The sequence below is a fragment of the Lepisma saccharinum genome, chromosome 4 (genome assembly GCF_977018435.1).
Source record: "Lepisma saccharinum chromosome 4, izLepSacc3.1, whole genome shotgun sequence".
Taxonomy (NCBI): domain Eukaryota; kingdom Metazoa; phylum Arthropoda; class Insecta; order Zygentoma; family Lepismatidae; genus Lepisma; species Lepisma saccharinum.
Genome location: NC_139232.1, coordinates 112,593,333 through 112,612,849, shown reverse-complemented (window position 1 = coordinate 112,612,849; position 19,517 = coordinate 112,593,333). Strand labels below are relative to the sequence as shown.

General features: G+C 33.3%; 2 protein-coding genes across 2 annotated transcripts in view; one reads left to right on the top strand and one right to left on the bottom strand.

The window, feature by feature from the left end:
• LOC145986776 (uncharacterized) overlaps nucleotides 1-12,212 on the top strand; it is a 145,375-nt gene extending 133,163 nt beyond the window's left edge. Inside the window, exons 5-6 of the mRNA XM_083121176.1 lie at nucleotides 3,856-4,487; nucleotides 5,427-12,212. Coding sequence (XP_082977302.1) covers nucleotides 3,856-4,487 — 632 coding nt within the window. The 3' untranslated portion in view covers nucleotides 5,427-12,212. The remainder of the gene's footprint in view (nucleotides 1-3,855; nucleotides 4,488-5,426) is intronic.
• A 1,532-nt stretch (nucleotides 12,213-13,744) lies between these two features.
• Nucleotides 13,745-19,517, bottom strand: part of LOC145986774 (putative peptidoglycan muropeptide transporter SLC46) — a 52,763-nt gene continuing 46,990 nt past the window's right edge. Inside the window, exons 3-7 of the mRNA XM_083121175.1 lie at nucleotides 17,955-18,056; nucleotides 17,616-17,753; nucleotides 17,047-17,130; nucleotides 16,319-16,475; nucleotides 13,745-13,923 (exon numbers count right to left, since the gene is read on the bottom strand). Of these exons, the coding sequence (XP_082977301.1) occupies nucleotides 13,782-13,923; nucleotides 16,319-16,475; nucleotides 17,047-17,130; nucleotides 17,616-17,753; nucleotides 17,955-18,056 (623 nt within the window). The 3' untranslated portion in view covers nucleotides 13,745-13,781. The remainder of the gene's footprint in view (nucleotides 13,924-16,318; nucleotides 16,476-17,046; nucleotides 17,131-17,615; nucleotides 17,754-17,954; nucleotides 18,057-19,517) is intronic.

The following is a 19,517-nucleotide window of genomic DNA, read 5'->3' as shown; positions in this document are numbered from 1 at the left end:
TTTAATAACACAGTCATAATTGTACTCGTAACTTTAAAGTTTTTCTTAAAAGTTCATAAATGAGCACTTAAAACTGCATACAGACATACAGATATTGTTTGCGTACTGCATAATTTCTAGGATGCTCTGTTAGCAGTCACATTCTGCTTCTGTATATCTAGACAGAATGTGTGAGTCTCATCATAGTATGATACAAGGAAAATAAAAAATCAGTAGATGTCACCTGACTTTCTATGGTGTTGGTAACACTTCAGGCATTCATGAATTTTGACCAATCTCAAATATATATATATATATATATATATATATATATATATATATATATACATACACATAAAATTGATATTTTTTTAAGAATGTAAGTAATTGTTGTATTTAGAATGTTCACACATTGCTCCCATTTGAAACTCTTATGATTTTTAGCGTTGTTTTTGTTTTACGTGAAATATGTTGCCATCTCACTTGTATACTAATGCCATACTTCATAATCAAGATGCAATGTTTGGGGACAATTTCTAATAAATAAAAAAAAGCTCTATTTTAAGAGTAAAACCGTCCATTATTTAAATTACTATAAATCATATATTAATTAACTATAGTATATTTTGCTGTTTCTTGAAAATATATAGTAATAATGTCGAACTACATCTGTCTAAATCTGGAACAACATTCTATTGTGAACAATCAGTATTGCAGTTATTCTACATAATGTTGCTACTCTGAGATCAATAATTGAAATTGAGTAAGTTAAGACATTGCAACAGGTGCTACATGTGAATCCTTTGAAGGAACTGAGTTATAAAATAACATCAAATTTGTTTTGATGTAACAACCAAGATAACCCAAAGAAATTTTCTGCCTTTTTGAAAGAAGCTATTTTGTTTCAGGACCTGTGCAAATGAAGCAATGTTTTCTTGTATAAATTCAGCTCTTTTAGAAAGAGTCAATTTGAGCTTGTTTTGAGCTTTTATGTATTTTGTTGTAAGCAAAATTTCATTATTGTTATAGCCCATATATGTAAATTAACCAAATGACAAGTATGTACCACCATTGTTATTTTATTAATTTTTATTTTGTAATGTTAAAGTACTAAAGATTTTTCGTTCTTAATTGCATAGCAGTATCATCAGTTCAATATAAAATTCTAGGAGCAAAGGTTAGATTGTGAATTTTAGGGCTACTTACTTATAATATATGAGTAAAGGTGGTAAGCTGTAGAACGGCAGAAGTAATTTGTAACATATATTTAGAATCTGCCATAAATCCACTGGTTTAAAGTTTATTTATCAAACACTTAATACAAAAAAAAGGTATTACAAATTATTCATTATGTTGCTTTGAATTTTTGAATCTGTGTGAGAATTGAGATATAAATAATCGTTAATAATATTGAACTTGTGAATATTTTGAATTTTATTTTATTCTTTAATGAAGAAAGTATATGGATTAAACTGGAGCTTAGTCAATATGTTAGCTCGACATACCAGAAGAAAATATTATTATTATTAATTATTCTCTTCAAAGACTATATGTGTTGATTGTTAGTAATTACTTTATTATTTATAGTCATAACAAGGGCCCAGATTTTGTTGACATTTCATCTTTTAACTGGTGCAACGTAGACATTGCTAACCAGTACAGAAATCGTGAACACCCTCCTCAGGTTGAAGAAATGTAATTATTTTGGTCATTTTTTATTTTTCGGTCATTTTTTTAAAATTTTGTGTCATTTTTAAGTCATTTTTTAAAATTTTGCATCATTTTTAGGTAATTTTTTTTTAAAAAAATTGTCTCATTGCATGCTGAAACATAAGAAGTTCAACATTTCTGTTTTGTCTGAATGTTATCTTTCGGTACTTACTCTGTGTTAAACTACCAGCGGAACAAAGCCTGTCTGAAAATCACGAAATGCAACATTGTCGAGTTTCTTATTCACAGTCCGTACAACACACCAAGGTGAAGAAGCAATTGTTAAATTGTTTGTCTTGGAATATATATACTATTTTCAATAAGCAGATTGAGTTTTGTACGAATTTTTGGGTCATTTTTCAAAGGTTTTAGGTCATTTTACAGTATTTTTGTTGTCATTTTAAAGGTCATTTTTCAAAGATTATTAGGTCATCAAAATCCGGGCCCTGGTCACAACTATAAATGAATGTAAGAGTATATTTATGTTTATTTAATGAATTTATAAAGTTGTGATAGATAAAATTGATCAAGTGCAAAAAATGGGAACAGGGTACATATATTTTATCTTTATTACTTCTAAATGGAATTAAGTCTAAAATGTGTGTTTACAGTATGCATTGGTATTCAGTGATATAAACAAAAGGAAGAGGCTGTGTTAGTGGCACCAATGAAAACTGTTTCACCTCCTTGTATGCATTTCTTTTATTCTTCATTTTATGAAGCTGCACAATATCAATTGCATTTTTTTAAAAAAATTATCTTTATATACGAGTAGACATTGTATGTGTTCATTTTCAAAAATAAAAGTTGTTTAAGATTTATGTTGTTATTTTACTCCATACCCTTAATAGCATTAGGTACTCTCTTACAACTCACCCTACAAGTTCATCTAAGATGCCTGCATCTATGCATAAAGCAAAGTTAATAAAGAATGAAATTAGTTCAAGTTTGTATTATTCATCTATTATCTAGGGCAGCATTTCTGCGGTTCAAAGTTATACCATAGAAAACACACCAAATTTTCTAACAGCCACATTTGAAAAGAAGGTTACTCTTTTACCAGTAAAAAAAAATAGTCAAAAAGGTAAATTTGTCCAAATTGAATGGCTACATGTTACTCTTATTTGATGAAGTAAAGGTTTGAGAAACATTGCCCCGAGGATTCATGAATATAGCCAGTTTGTGGTTAGTTGTTATAGTATTGCCCTGTGAAGGCAAAATTTCTGATTTCAAATTCCAGGTAAGGCGTGTACATTCCTTTTGTTATCCATTTTATCATTCATCCTCGTAATTTGCAATTTACCTGGAGAAGTAGAAAAACAACTAAAGTGCAGTTGGAGTGCATGGTCCAAGTTCAAGATCTTGCACTAAAGCTACAGGATCACTAAAATTATTTTTGGAAGTTTTTTTTTTATTATCAAAGAATGATTCCAGTTTATGAATCAAGTTTGATTCTCCTGGTTGTGGAACATCGATTAAATGGTTTGAATTTTTCTGGATAGCGCCTAGCACAAAGTGGATTTAAAATATTTTGCTCCATGTGCCATGTAAATGGCAGATTTGTAGCTCATTTGTTTGTCCACATGCTGAATCAAAAGTGCCAGTATGTAAAGAAAGATCAACAAGATTGTTTGGTGACTTCAATATTAAGGTCCTTTAACTTCTGTAACTCCCCCTCTGTTGTCTGATAGGTTATCTCAGACTTTCATGAATGTTGTGTTAGGTTTTTCCACAGTTCAGTTTTCCAATAAACTTAAGAAGTCATAGAAAGTAGCTTGTGTAGAATATTTAATTTATGGCATGGGTGCATTTTGAAAGTGCAGAAGAGTAAACTGGAAAGTGAACTGTTTTTCTAGGAAGTACAAGGGGGGATAATGGATCTCAAGTCTAATATATAAGTTTACATTATATGCACAGTTCCTAGACAAAAAAATGGAAGCAACCTTACCTGCATGCAAACTATTTAATCTTACTTTCATGTGCCGTAACTGAATATCCAGCCTCTAGAGTTAAATAAACTTGAAAATGTGACTTGTATGTATTGTAACAATTTAATTGTATCGTAGAATGCATTTGTAGCATGTGGTAATTAGATGAGAAGCATGATGTCAGCTATGCTTTTTAAAAGGAGCACGTGAGTATAATTACGTCTCTATCTTCTTTCAGAGTATTACTCATCAATGTTGAGTGGTCACAGCATTATGAGTGTAAGTCCACCTCTACGTTCTTCTGGTAACACAGAAATGTATCCGAAGAAGAGACTACGTCGCACCGACGCTGAGCTGAGGAAGGCAGCGGAGAGCGTGAGGGATGGCATGACGTTCCAGCAGGCATCAAACGCTTACAAGATCCCTATATCGACCATCAGAGTATACATGGTAAGGAAGGGAATACTTCCGCAGCGTAAGAGAGGGAGAACGTTCCAGCCTCTCGAGCAGTATGTGCATTTATCAGATCTTGTTTCTCCGGAAGCTCAGGCTGCCTCTCCGATGGTTCAAAGCAACAATGCTTCACCGCAAGGTGCTACTGGGATGAGCTGCCCAACGGATGCTGCAAATGGGACTCCGAAAACAGCCAAAGTTAATGTAAAGTCGGAACTCATTGTTGCAAGTGTTAAAAAAGAAGAGCATGAAGATGCTGAGATGAATGATGCAGCCAACGAATCAGATAATGCTGCATCTGAAGCAGACAATGGAATGAATGAATTGCAGATTGAGTCTGGTGATGCAGCAGAAAGCTCAAATGATGAATTGGCAGATAATCATAGTGAAGTGTCACAGTCAAACAGTGGGGATTAGGTAAGTACCAGATTACATATGTATAATTTTTTGCATTTGCATGTGTTTTTTTTCCAGGATCCTATCAGAAATGGTAATGAATTAACTTTTTTTCACATGTAACAACAATGGTCCAAGAATGTAGGAGGTGGGTATATTTTCTGCAAAGAGACATGAAGCAACTGAGCATTACATTTTTAAAGAAGGTTGCATGCAATGTAATGTGAACCCACAAGTTTTGCTAAAATGTCCAAGGGAAATTGAAGTGCATGAAATATAGTAGTCTAAAAAGAAATATCTTTCCATGCCTCTTTATGCCATTCATATTCCTTTAGCTTCCAATATTCAACACATTTCTTCATAAGAATTTTTCAGTGTCTGTATTTTCACCCAGAATCAAAGTCTGGTGTTGCTAACTAACTAACTAACTCCCTAGCCTTCTTAAACCCAAAGGTTCATGTCTGCAGCAACACAGGCCTTCTATCTTTCCCTATCTTGAGCAAGTTCTATATACTCCCTACCGATTTCCCTTAGGTCCATCTCAACGTTGTCCTTCCATCTTCGTCTTGGCCTTCCTACAGGTCTCTTACCATCAGGTAGAAATTATTGACAACATGAAATGAAAAGAGTTTTTACTTTATAAGAATTATGCAGAGGGTAGCATCAACTAAAAACTACAATATGGAAAAAGAAGTAATGATGCCATTACTGTCTTACTGATACACTATTCATTAACAATATTGAGAGATCTACATGCTAAATGTAAGAATCCATTTCATATTTCCCCATCTTACTGACATGTTTATATAAACATACGGAGAGCAGAAAATGTTTTGACAAGAATTAATAGACTTGTTTCAAAAGTTAAGGAATAGTATACAGAGTATTTGCTTTTGTTTTGACATTAATTTTAAGGGATGAAGTACACCTTCGTTATATGTTTTCCTTTTTTTTTTGTAGGAATTTCATGCAGATAATGGAAAAATATCAGTTGAGATGTCATTGTGTTATCAGAGCAATGTGAAAAAAATTGATGTACTGCTTGCTTCGTTAACATGTGCAAGTCAATAACTGTATGCATATAAAATGATGTGATCGTTAGTGGTAAGTCTCTGTAGATGATAGTATTTGTAGTCCAATAGTATGTAGTGCCAATGTGTATTGACTAAGTTAATTTAATTAACGTTGAGGAACAAGAGTGAGGTATTGTAAGTTAAGTAAGATGATAAGGTGATATTCAAGTTCAGTTTAGCCATATTGTAAGATAGTACCTCGAAGTGAAATTTGCTCTAGATAAGGTGTAAGTTAGTTGAATTGTGTGTTACAAAGAAGCTATGAAGGATAACGATTCGGAAGATTATTGTTGCAGAATTAAGCATAGCCATGTCATGTGTAATACGAGAACAATTGTCAGTCTTCTATGGATGAGTTGAATTAAGAATGTGGATGATGTTAAGAGAGTTTTGTATTGCAAGTTGCTTCCAATGAAGAATTGCTGGAAACAGTGTCAGTGTTCACAGCATATTTGTACATAATTAGTTACTTTGGAGTAGGAACTTATTTGCAGGCTACTAGTTGTATTTAATTTCTTGATAGAAACACACAGTGGGGTGTCTCATGTTGTTTGATATACACTCCTCACAAAAAGTTTGGAATATTGTTATATTAGGCAATAGGTGATAAGGCACGGTGGCATATGTCGGTGAAAAGATGAGAAAGTTCAGCAGACAGATACCATATGTTGTTGCATTCCAAGGCCGCACCTATCACCTAATGTCAAACGTAACAATATTACAAACTATTTGTGAGGAGTGTATATTCATTTTTTTCTTATAAAGCCAGTGTACTGGGGGAAAAAACAGGAGCACAACATACAAACTTTTTAACTGTCACCAGAAGGGAGTAAAATATATTGCTTATATGATGATCATGTTGTTAAACAAACTTTTTATGAGACTCTTGTGAGCAAGATTGTTAAAAATCCAATACAAGGGTCAAATATTACTAATTTAGAACTTGCACATTTACTGTTGAGTGAAGCAATAACAAAAATTGCAAGTATTATCATGGCATGTGATGTAAAAGCCAGATGCTTACATTCCTTTATAAAACATTGCAATCTGTATTTTTAACTTAACTGTTGGAAAAGTTCCTTTGAGTTGGTAACCACTCGCATGAGCTAATTTAATGAAGTTGACATGCAGAAAATGTACATTGCACAAGTGCAGCTGACATTATCTTGTTATGTATGAAACTGAAAGTATAGTCCAACATGTCCAATGTGGATCACATACATGTGTAAGCAAAATTAACGCTAAAAGGTGAAAAAAAGGAATTACAGATTTTGAATGTGAAACCTCCTTAACAGTTTTATTGCATCACTTGGAAGCAGGCTTTGAAATGAAGTGTAAATCCTGCAAGATGGGAGGTGTTAAATGTTTCCCATTACAACTAGTAGCCTGATGTTGATAATATTAAATTTTTTAACTCCCAGAGTTCCAAATACTGTGAACAAGGAAAGCTATGCAAATGTTAAAGAGTACACTATCAACCCATACAGGCCATTTTTTATATAAGTGCCTTTTTTAGGTTCTGTGATGTGTTTATTGTTCAAGAGTTTCTGAGTTGTTGGCTCTGCTAAATACATTTGCTAAAATGTACTTCCACTTCAGATGACATGGATAGCTGCAGTGTCAGTTGCTAGTTTTTCAGAACATATTCACAGCAATGTTACTTCTTCTCTAAATCTGAAGTACATGTATCAACTTTTCTTTTGTGAGTTGTCACATTTCTAAAATTACGTTTACGTTTAGAGTCCGTGCAACACTTGTTAAAGTTGCTTCTGCTTGGTTAGTAACTGACATCTCAGCTGTCGAGACTGTTACTGAACATTATTGCCTGCTTGTCTATAATTAGACACATATAAATACTCAGTTTTCCACAACAATAAATGCAAGAAATGTAATGACATCTGCAGGGGAAAATTCAAATTTGTGTGCAAACAATTTTTGTTTCTAGTATGCACTTTTCCCATAGTAGTAGGCATGATCTGACAATACAATAAACCTAACATAACCCACAAATGCTTCCATATTTTGAACTGATATAAGTGTTGGGTCAGGTTATTGCAATATAATTTAAAAATGCTAGGCATACACTCTAATGAAAATAACTTAGCATTTCACTATTTTTATCTGCTGAATGGAATTGGTATTGCTATCAGAAAAGAAAGGTATAACAATAATACGATTTACTTCTCTGAAATAGATATTCATTTTATTTGTTGTCTTTATGCAGATGAAAGATTTGATGCAAAATATTATCTGTTGGACCAATTGTGCAAATGCAAATTTTCAGGTATACATAATTTGAAAATACCTTTCAGTACTTTTCTTGCAGTTATTGCTAATTTCAATGAATGAAATAACTAATAAGAGTTATCCAAACTGTTAATGTAAGAAGCAACAATTTTCAAGAATCAGTGTAAGTTTAAAAAAATGTTTTCGCTTTTGGGAATGAAATGACAGTAAGCCTGTTACAAACAAGAAATAATGAAGTTTTTACACATGAAATAGGAAATGGAGGAAGAGGAGCCTTGTTAATCTAAGTGAAAAAAGAAAAGGTTGTTAACTGAAGCCTGGTATGTCATGTACCGATTTATATGTGAATGTAACTTGCTCGTTTAGTAGCTATAGGCAAAGGTTACAAGGTTCATGTGTGAAGGTAGTATCATATTGTAATTTTGTACTTATAATCATGATGCATGTAGATGATTGTGATGCTGTACAGCATACATTATTGTTACAGCAACTATTGGAGTGATCTACTTGTCAGCAGAACAAGACACTATTGATAGAAGGATCTTGTTAACTTCTAAAGGAAGTTGTTCCATGAAATAGACAGTATAAGTTCTCCATGGCTAGTCTAATCTGCAGATGTTGTTCAAGTAATTATTATTATTATTATTATGTTTTTTCCTGAAAGGATTTTGCAATGTATTGTAACACAAGTAAATACATTGGCATCATTACTTTTGAATTAATAGGGGAACATAATACATCATTCCAATATATAAAATATGTTTTTGGATTTTTGCTGTTATTCTCCCACTTCCAGTGTTTGTGAATAAATATTCAAGCATTTTTTATATTGCTGTCAGAAGTATGGGGCGATTTTTGTGAAGATGAGACTAAACAATTCTGGTTCATTCTCACTTAATTGATACGTCATCAGGAACTAACTTCATTCTGTTAATTATAGTAGGCAAGTTAAATCACATTCACATCATCATTAAGGATTTATCTCAGGTGCATTTCGTCATTACTGTCTTATCCCCAAAGATGTCATCCTAGTCTTCTCGATTTATTTATTCAATTACGTGATGCATAAAGTTGAGGAATTCAGTGGCATACATTTTATTCCAGCAGAAAGAGATAAGTCTCAGGAATCTAAAATTCGTTTCCATCTTAAATCGAAGAAAAAGAGTTGTTTCCTCAAAACTCTACTAGTTCATTGTATATTCGATGTACACTACAGTTAATATACAAAACAATTATTAATCACAAGGAATATACATACAGTTTAGAAGGAAGTAGACTACAGTTCTGTAGGAAAGTATTATCCATTTCTCTTTATTTTTTTAAGTGGTATTCTCCACCGAGTTTTATGAAATGTATAAAGAATTTTCACAACTAATGTTCTCCAATCACTTTGACAAATGTATTACTTTGTGCTCCAGTTAGGCTGAAATATTCATGCTTGTTTCCTTGTGATTGATACATTTTTATTTTCACTTTTCTGGTTTCCTGTTTGGGAACATCTTACACAGCATTTTCTCTCCTTGGAAAATAAAAATTATAACTGACATTAACCCATGACAAAACGTATAAAACCAACCAAACAAACAAAAACAGATCCACCATGCAGAGCTCATAATTATCTATAGTAGTTTTCTTGTTTATAGAAGCAATAGAAACATTATACTACTATTACGATAGCCATATTAATATTTATAGCAGAAGCTGGTAAACTGCTGACCAATGGAATGTTGCTGTAACAGTAATGCATGATTTTAGTTCTAGAATACACAACATGTAAAAAGAAATGTTACCATTAAAGAAATAGTTGTAGCTTACTGTATGTATTGTATGCCCTGTATCAAGTATGTATGTAATAGCATATTTATTATGTTATAGGAACACAAACTTATAATTTAGATTGATAACAGTATATAGTAAATGTGTGTTAAGTGTGCATTAGTTTACAAAGATCTGTATTCATAGAACTTTTATTTATATTTTAATTGCCATCATATGGTAGTTTTGCTTTCCGAAGGAATAGATATTATCATCCGTAAAGGATCTGTATTATTATTTTTCATGTAATTTATATTTAATTCTTTTTTACTAATTTAAGTTGCTTATCAATGAACTAAGAGAAAGACATTTTGCTGTTAAATATTGATCAGTTTAGCATCTAAGGAATTTAATCCAGATATATATAGTTATATACGTATATATATGCAAGTCAAAATCAGGTTTTTTGCATTATTGTACCTGATACATGTCAATAGTAACCTCACTCACATTGCAGTCCAATATAGAAACAGATCATGTTTGTTTCGAAATAGTAACATACAGTATTCACAGAAAATATTTTTTTATTCTGGAGAAATGGAGAAAAACATGTCATTTTTTAGATAAATTTTAACTAGTAACAGACTGAAGCTATAAGTTCAAACATTTCAAATGTTCATATGCCTAGAACATACTTTCAGTGTGTGTTTTTTCCCCCTCTAATCATCAGTGCAACTTACCCCACTTTTGGTACTTTTTCCAGAATACAGTAGTTAGATTGAGCAAAACATATGCAGGTCTCAAAAGCTCTTATGTGATTTTTTTTGGATTTATTTATATATATATATATATATATATAAATAATGGCCTTTCCATTGCTTTTCCACTACCTCAAGTACTGTAACTTTAACTTTCATTATTTTAAGTCAGGCGTTATGAGATGATCTATGCTTGCTTATAGTAGTGCCTGAGGTAAACATTTAACATGTTTGTCTTCTGAAGGAAACTTACAATCCTCTCCTTAAGTGGGGTACTGTTTTATGCCAAAATCAAGCACATGCACACAATGAAACATACATGTAAAAATATTCACTCTTATTAATATCTTTTTTTTAAATTTTTTGAAAGGTGAAATGAAATATCATTCTAAGTTGGTAATGATATAAGTAACAGATATTAGTAGATTGTTACCTCATATTTAAAGAAAATAGATTTGTATTATAAAACACACAAGTCCTAAACTATTTTCCATCTTGATTATTGCAGTGTGTTTAGGATTTATATATTTTGAGATGTAATGTATAAGCCAATTCATTTTGTGAAATGGTAATATCATTTTCGTGGTATGACATCTTGTGGAAAATCCAGCATGTGAAAACTTGTACAGTTTTGTAAATCCCAAAGTTGTCAGCAGTAGACCTTGTCATAGCTATAAAAATAATAAGAGCTTGGAAATCATCAGAAATATTCTAATTTTTTTTATATAAAAATAATGGTATATTTAAAGAAATTAGAAGCATTTCCAAATCATGCTAGAGCAATCATGATAATGTAGGTGTGAATTTTATATATTTCCGGTAACAATGCAAATAACTTATATGAAAATAATCTTGATATTCTACATGGATTTGTAGATGCATTTTTTTTTATTATTATTATTTTTTAAATTTCGGATAATTCAAAATAAAAGCATTTTTGTAAAAGTAATACATTCGTAATGCAGGTTCAGAATAAGGTCTAGTAGTATTTTAAAATTTTTATTCTTTTAATTTGCAGTACAAAATGCCAGGAAGAAACAGTTGTAAAGAGAACATATTGTAGTTAGATCCAAATTATACTGTAAACATGTAGAAGAGCAACAGAATGTGTTTGTTAAAATGTTCTTTTGATATATTTACACACACTAACCTGTGAACTGGCAAATTCGCTTCAGGTGAATATGTTGGTTCTTGACTTTGTAATTGATTTGTTACAGTCAAGCATACTTTAAGATGCTCTGTGTCTACGCATACAAAAATAGCATAACTATAATATTCTTTTCATGTGCTGGATTTTTCTGCAAGTTTGACATGCTATGGGCATACTATATTAACAAAAAATAGTGTTGGTCTGTTACTGGTATGTCATTAGATATTTTTCATTTTTTTTCTGTAAATGCCTGTACTGCATTAGTAATTGTGTTGATTCAAGTATTACAAGTCACAGATTTCTCCCCGTTGCCAAAATTAAAGGGAGATAAATACTTTGATTAAGTTTTGTATAATAAATGCATTTAAGGAAACAAAAGAATGCTACATTGTAAACTGTTGCATTTCAAGAAGTCAGGTTAACTACTCTCAATAGATCCATGCAAATAAAATACCTCATGTAGAAATATCTGCAAGTAGATATATTCACTGAAGCACCAGATACCTCGTTGAAAGTATGTACACATGCACCAGTGTATGTACAATTTCAGGATGTTCATTTACCTCTTACTCTCTCAGGATACAAATTTCAGCATGACAGTCAAACCATAGGATGACTTTTGTAATATGCCTTAGCATTATTTATGTCAGTGAGTAAATTTTCCTAACAAAGTATATTGAAATAGGGAGAAAAGAGTTGTAGAAATTAACAAACCCCAAGTTCCTGATTTCTGTATTGTATGTAATCGACAATAAAGGTTGATTAACTGATCAAAATTGCATTGTTTCCTTTTTTTAGTTATTAGTTTCTCTATCTATTTGAAAATCTGTTATTCTTTGTTCTTTAAGGGGCAGTCTAAAATATGTTTACAGTTGGGAAGTCCATTCCGTGACAGTGACAAAGTGGTTATCACAGCACTTGGGTGTTCTTTGTAAGTGACAGAAAAGCAAAGTAAAATCAGTCATTTTGTGACAGTGACATTATGAAAAGAAGAAAAGGACTGGCTCTATTTATCAACATAGTCCCCACTGATATTGAGGCACATCGTACCAGTGTACCAAGTTGAAGAACATGCTCATGTAAAAGTATATGAGCTGCACGTTAACATCTTTGATGTTACAGTGTCTAGTCAGCATATTAAATACCTGGAAGAAGTGGAAATCATTGGGCATCATGTCAGAGCTCTTGTGTGTGTGTTTTTTTGGAAAAATGGGGAGCAGAGGGGAAGGGGAATCAAGTCATTCTCAATTGAACTTCGCTAGAAGGCATGCTGCTGCGTCAGATTGTCATCTAGTAGCAGAAGACAAAAGGTCTGTCATCTTATACCCAAAAACAGCTTTCATTTATGTCGGGGGGGGGGGGGTCCATTACCTGTCAGCAATCATTGTTCCACCATTAAGAAAGCCAGTAACAACCCCTTCAGCTTTAATTTCCTGCCTTCTCTTGCACATGTGTATCATACATCCTGCAGACCAAATGTTGCTCATTGGAGAGAGACAGCTGCCTGTAACTGCCGAAGGTATTGTTGTTTTTCCCATTCATACATCACCCCAACAATGTGGATGTTCGAATTACTCTTTGCATGTCAGTGACATATGTATTTATGTTGTGTTCTTGTAGCCAAAGGAAGATTAATAGTAATAATAATATTATTTTAGTGGTTACATCATGTTCCTTCATGCCACGCAGATTTATTGGTGGTCAAGTGCCTACTCTGAAATTATATGGGGACAGTTACTCCAAATCTCCATGTTGTAAAATATGGACACGTGCAGTACAATGATGCTCTGCCGAAACACTTGATGTTTCACATTCCTTGCCTCAATTTACCCATGAATCATGACTACCAAGCAGTTAATAAAAATGAGAACTTCACTTCTTTTTTAACTTATACAATAAAGGCTGCAGCAATGCTCAAATTCATGGATATGTTATCCCCCCCAGTTAAAGAAAGTTATCATAAAGTATCCTCCCAGCTAGAAATTTCCACTTCGAACACTGGGTAGCAATTGTCATTGGAGGTATACTGGCATACTTATTGCTGATCTCGCTGGCTTCTTACAAACTTTGATTCTATTCTGACCACCTGATGTATCACCTATTACAAATGTAACCATCTGACCTGTGGTCTGTAATATGAATACCAAAACAGAGTCAATGGAATTATGGACCCACTCTTTTCCCTTTCCATTTTTGTAGAAAAAAAAACAACATCAAAAAGGCTGCTGTTACAGTGACATAAGATCCACACATGGGATCTTCTATCAAGGGAGTCAAAGCAGAAATGTAGTTGGGAATGATTTATTTTTTCTAAAGGTACAATATAATCGTTCTACTTCTGAGAAGGCACAATGGCTGGTTCCTTTGGTCCTTTCTGCAGAAGTTCTTCGCCAGCACACACATCCTCTGGAGAAATGATTACACGATTGCCCTTCAGCCTCTTCTCTTCTCTCCGTAGTGATATATCCAGGAAACTGTATTGAAAGAGTAAGCTCATCACCAGCACAAAACAAATTAATGAGCAAGACTGATATTAAATGCAAGGTAAGTCAAATAATCAAATTGATTATCTTTTTCAGTTTTGTGGAAAAATTGGTTAAGGATAGTCAGTAAATCACATGTACACATTTTCTTTCGAACAATGACTATAATTTATAACCTACAGTTTTGAAAACCCAAATTTTAATTGTAACTAGTTACAACTAGTTGTAATGAAGTGCTACAGTAACATCTAGTTTCTACTAGTCAAAAATAGAATTAAATCAGGTATCTAGCAAAAGCTAATTTTAACTAACATAACTTAGCGGTGGCTCAGTCGGTAACGCGTCTGACTACCATGCTAAAGGTCCCGGGTTCGATCCCCGGCCGGTTTAAATCCGGGAACTTTTCTAACGATGGAAGCGGCCCCGGCGCCAACCAGCGTCGAATAACATGGGTACCTGGGGGAAACCCTGGGGGGTAAAGGCGGTCAGGGGCGTGATGCTGATCACATCACCCCCACTCACGACCGGATCAAGAAAGTGTGGGGCGTTACCCCCACACCCTCTATACGCCTTCATGGCGTGGTGCTAAGCACAGGGGAGCACTTTACTTTTTTTTTTTAACTATAGTTGAAACTAATTACACTCCAATTTAAATCATGTGAAAGTATCTTCTCCTACCTAACACATGAATGAGTTTTTTTTGTCTGGAATTTTATTTTTTATATGAAGTGCTGCTCTGTAGAATATAATAGTCTATAATGGACAATTTCTCCTGTCATTGACCTAGGCCAGGTTGTTTCTATACCTGTTTTGATTCTGATATTTTGAAACATAAAAAACAGTTGCCAATTTTGAAGCAGTTTTTATTGATTTTTTAGAAAAGAAAAATGTAATTGGTATTCACTAAAGTCTTAGTTAATTCTAATTCTGACTACTTAAAACTAATTTTACCAAATGGCATCTAAAAAAAACAACTTTTGATTAAATATCACTACATGCAATTGTTAATTTTATTTGTAACCAGTTCACACTTAAGTTCAGGTTTTAATGGTAACAGGTACCCAGAGAGAACATTTTTGCCTCATTAAGATTAAAAAAATCAAACAACAAAATTATATTCAAGACAAATGTTTTGTCTTACTCGACTAGCAACATTAACCTTAAAATATGCCTTGAAACTTCCTGGTGACAAATGACGGACACTTGTGTTATCAACAAGTGTCACGAGCCGGCAAACACCAGCCAAGTCTCCGGTGTCCGACGTAGGCACCCTCCGCAGGCCAGCAACGTGGGAACATCAACAGGTACAGTGATGACAACTGGTCCTTCTATTATCAGTGTTTAATTACCTTTTGATCCTGTTCCGGCGTGAACTTCCCCATCGTTAAGTGAATCCTAAATAAATAGTACGTATGGGTAAGGGGCAAGAGTATTAATTATTCAGCCCCCCTCACTTATAAATACAACCTCTCGTAGCCAAGCAGTTTAAACCGGCGAACGGCCCTAAACGTAATATTGTTATAAGATAAGTAAGCTGTCAAGAGCTAACATCATACATTACATGACAATGAGAGTGACATTAGATCTTGAAAACTCTCCAACTTTTCCAGAATTCATTTGCTTGTTAACCTGTAAGAACCCTTCAACGTTAGTCTCGTTTTAATCATAATTTGTTGATTGACTTTGTTAATGCTCATGAAGTTAACAAGCATTACACATGATGAAGAAGTTAATTGTATAACTAAATCCAAAAATGATCAACATGACAATAAAAATTGACTTAAACATTTAGTGGTATTAAATACAGTCAATCTCATTATAGTGTAACCAAGGGTTCCCAGGTGGAGCTACATAGTGATTCGGATCCAATTTTAAACTGTAGGTCCAGTTCCGATTAATCTACATATGCATAAAGTGGACTCAAAACAAAACAAAAAGAAAAAGTTGAACAATTAGTGTAAATTTTAATTTGAATCATTAATACCATGTATCTGCCAAAGAACTGTGCGGTTTCACATGAAATATGACACACAAGAAGCAAAAAAAGTTAACATATTGGGAGTTATGGTCTCTATGGCTGCAACTGTTCTTTCTTGCAATTGACCAAGGTCATGAACCTTCTCAACATACACCAAGTTCCCAACACATTCTCCCCCCCCCCAAAAAAAAAAAAAAACAAGGTCAGGACTTTGTCGTAGTGTCCATGGGATTGGTCCTCTTCCAATCCACCTGTTTGTAAGTTGCAAATCTTCAGGAGGGGCAAAGAATGATACATTCATACATAAAGATAACTTTTCGAGTTCCTAAACATGCACGACAAATAATATTTAATTTGTTACGATTTTTTAAAAACCCCAGAATTCTTTTGTAGAAACCTTGTACATACCCAACAAGAAGAATAACTCCAGTTGCACAAGACATCGTGACATAGAAAAAGACTGATGGAGTTGTGAGAATGGTGGCTGTGTACACTTGAGTGTAGATGACACTTGCAAACAGTGATACAGACATTTCTGTAGAGGACAGCAAGGCAAATACTTTACCTGCAAAAATAGAAAGTTATTGACTGTTGTAAGATATTAGTGTAATGCAGTAACAAGCAGAGTTGTTAAATTAATACTTCCACCAAATTCTTCATATTTACCATGCAAACAAATATTACAATTATTATCCTTTTGTATTAAATATCCATATCAAATGTACTTCTTGGGGATAGAACTTCTTTATGCCAATGTTTCGACACATACTTGTCTTTTTCAATGTTAAAAAAGGTCTTCAACATTGTAACACTACACTTGAAGTTATAAACCTATCAGAATTAAAACAGCAATACACCAATGAATACAATTGTGCTAATCCCTCCCCTGTCTTCTTTTTAATTCTTGGAAAAAGTGTGTTATGTGTTGTAAGAAAGAGGTTCTAACCACAAGAAGTACATATTGTTTTGTATTGGTGTTTAATATATTTTGTTTGAGATATGAAACTACATTTTGTACAAAATTAGTATGAATTTTATAGAGGAAAAACGTAGTTACAGAAATGATAGAATGTAACTAGAATAAAATTTTCTTTCATGTACTTCATACTTAAATTATGGCTGTATGCATATTTTACCTCTAATTTTTTCTGGAGTGAGTTTAGAGACTAAGGATCGAATAGCCACAGTTGTGAATCCAGCTAACGCAACAAAACAAGCCCCTGAAAGAGAAGAAATGTATTATTTACATCAGCCTCCATAAAGAAAAATTCAAATACACTCCTTGAAAGGAGTGTTGTAAACATGTATTTTTTCTCATGTGTATTGAATGGGGTTAGGTGGTAGAGCAACCATTCAATAAATATGAATTTAATTTTGAAGTGAACACCTCTGTTTTGGGGATGATACATGGACAGTAAATTACACAATGCAACATAAATAGTATAAACTGGTGAAAAGATAGTATGTGATGGTTCTTGAATATGTTAATAGACAATAACGCATACAGTTAAGAGATGGGTTTATTAACTTAATTTCAAATGATTGTTTAATAAAAGCTGTTTGTACAATATTTTTCTCTCCAGACATGTATAAAATAGTGCATATACAATGTAAGATTAATTTTTACTTGTTTTTGATGCAGAGATGAAAGAAATGTGAACAGAATACATATTAGTAATTTTGCTTATATTCAAACTGTTCTTACCTAAGTACATAAGCCATTCCTCATTTGCTGCAGCGTAACATATTCTTGATGCTACAAGTGAAGCTGCTCCAATCATTGACATATAAGTGTCTCGCATGTGCAGAACCTTTGTAGCCAAAGGCAGGAGAATGATACAACCTAGGAAACACAATTATCAAAAAATCATTATGTTTTACCTACTAGTACAAAGTTTTAAGAGTAGTGTATAAAGTGGCTGCCCACCTTGAACCACCATCCAAAATGTTCTCATTTCTAATCTAAAATGTAATTATTGTCGTGTGTTGACTTAAATTACTTCCTAAAACTTAGAAATTATATTTTCATTAAAATTGTACTCACCAACAGTTAATACAGACAATCGTAGTGTGTCAAAGTAGCTATATTTTACTGCATCCCATGAAAATACTCTTTGTACATATAAAAACAGGACATCTGCTTCATCTGGAAGAAAGGGAAAATACAGCATAAACTGTCTTAATAAGGTATCACTTAAAAATAGCCTTTTGTTTGTGTCAGAATGAGAAGCCTTACAATTGGCACAAATCGACATGAGCTTTTTTATAACATGCAATAAGCCGTAGTAATGTATTTTTGAAAAATGTTTAATTCTTTACTGTTTCCTTTGTCTTCCAGTATTGTGTAATTTCTAATGCAGTTTAACACAATCAGTGGCATAGACAAAGGGGGTTACGGGGTTTAACCCCCCCCCCCCTTGAGCTTGTAAAATATTATGAAAAATGCTGTGCAAAAAATTCAAAATGGCCAATTTATCACAGTCAAAGATTTGCGACAATACAATTAATATTACTATTACTACTACTACTACTAATAATAATAATAATAATTTGAATTATTATTTCCATGCAGCACGGAGAAAAGCACAGCATTCGAAACACGTGTGTTTTTCAGAGTGAATGCCTTGAAAATAAACATGAATTCTTGAAAATAAAATATGAGGGCAACTATGATTTAAAAGAGAAAAAAGTTGTTTTGTATCCAGTTGCAACAATGTTCAATACACTGGCAGGATTTTTTTTCGGGATGGGCTGCAATAGTAAATGTGGATACTACATGGCTTCGTTTTGGAGGGCAGTATGCATAATAAAATATTTTCTATTTTTAGAGCTTTTCAGTCCATTAAAATTGTATTCAAAGACAAAAATGGTAATCGGGACACACTTTAAAAGAGGTTTCGCATTTACACATTTTGATTCTTTAAAGTTCTTAACGGATTTTTGTTTGAAAATTCTGATTTTCTCAAAATTTCGGTAGGGGCTGTAACCCAATCAGCCACCCCTCTACGTACGCCAGTGTTCAATGAACATGTATTTTTTTTTGTGCGAACATTGAGAATTAACTAAAGAAAGTTCTTGGTTCGTTGTAAGCAGCTAATGTATAGACAAAGGCTAGGCGGACAAGAATACAATCACCAGTCCACCTTCCCATTGTTTACCGCAGCACGTTTGAATGTCTCTCTTTAAAATGTCGCCTTGTTGACTAGACAATTATTCAAACAACATTGATATTGGTAAGTACAGCGAGACAATCCAGATGTGAATTATCGGCGACATTTATGTGGGGGAAGAAGCCGAAAAAATTCCAACCAATTCCGGGAATCGAACCCGGATCTCTCACGTGGTTGTCAGACGCACTACCGACCAGACCACCGTGGCTCCTTGGATGCGTTCCATACTTTGATTATTTCAATTTATTTTAATATATTTTCTTGTTTTTGTGGATTTTCTTCACACTTAAAATGTCACCTCGTTGACCGGTCCAAATGGGTGTTTTAAAAAAATTATGAGGTACAGTGGCAACACTGTTGATGTTTGAAGGCAACAAAAGGTGTGTTTAGTGATGGTCTATGACATGGAAATACTAGAAACAGGAAAAAATGAAAAT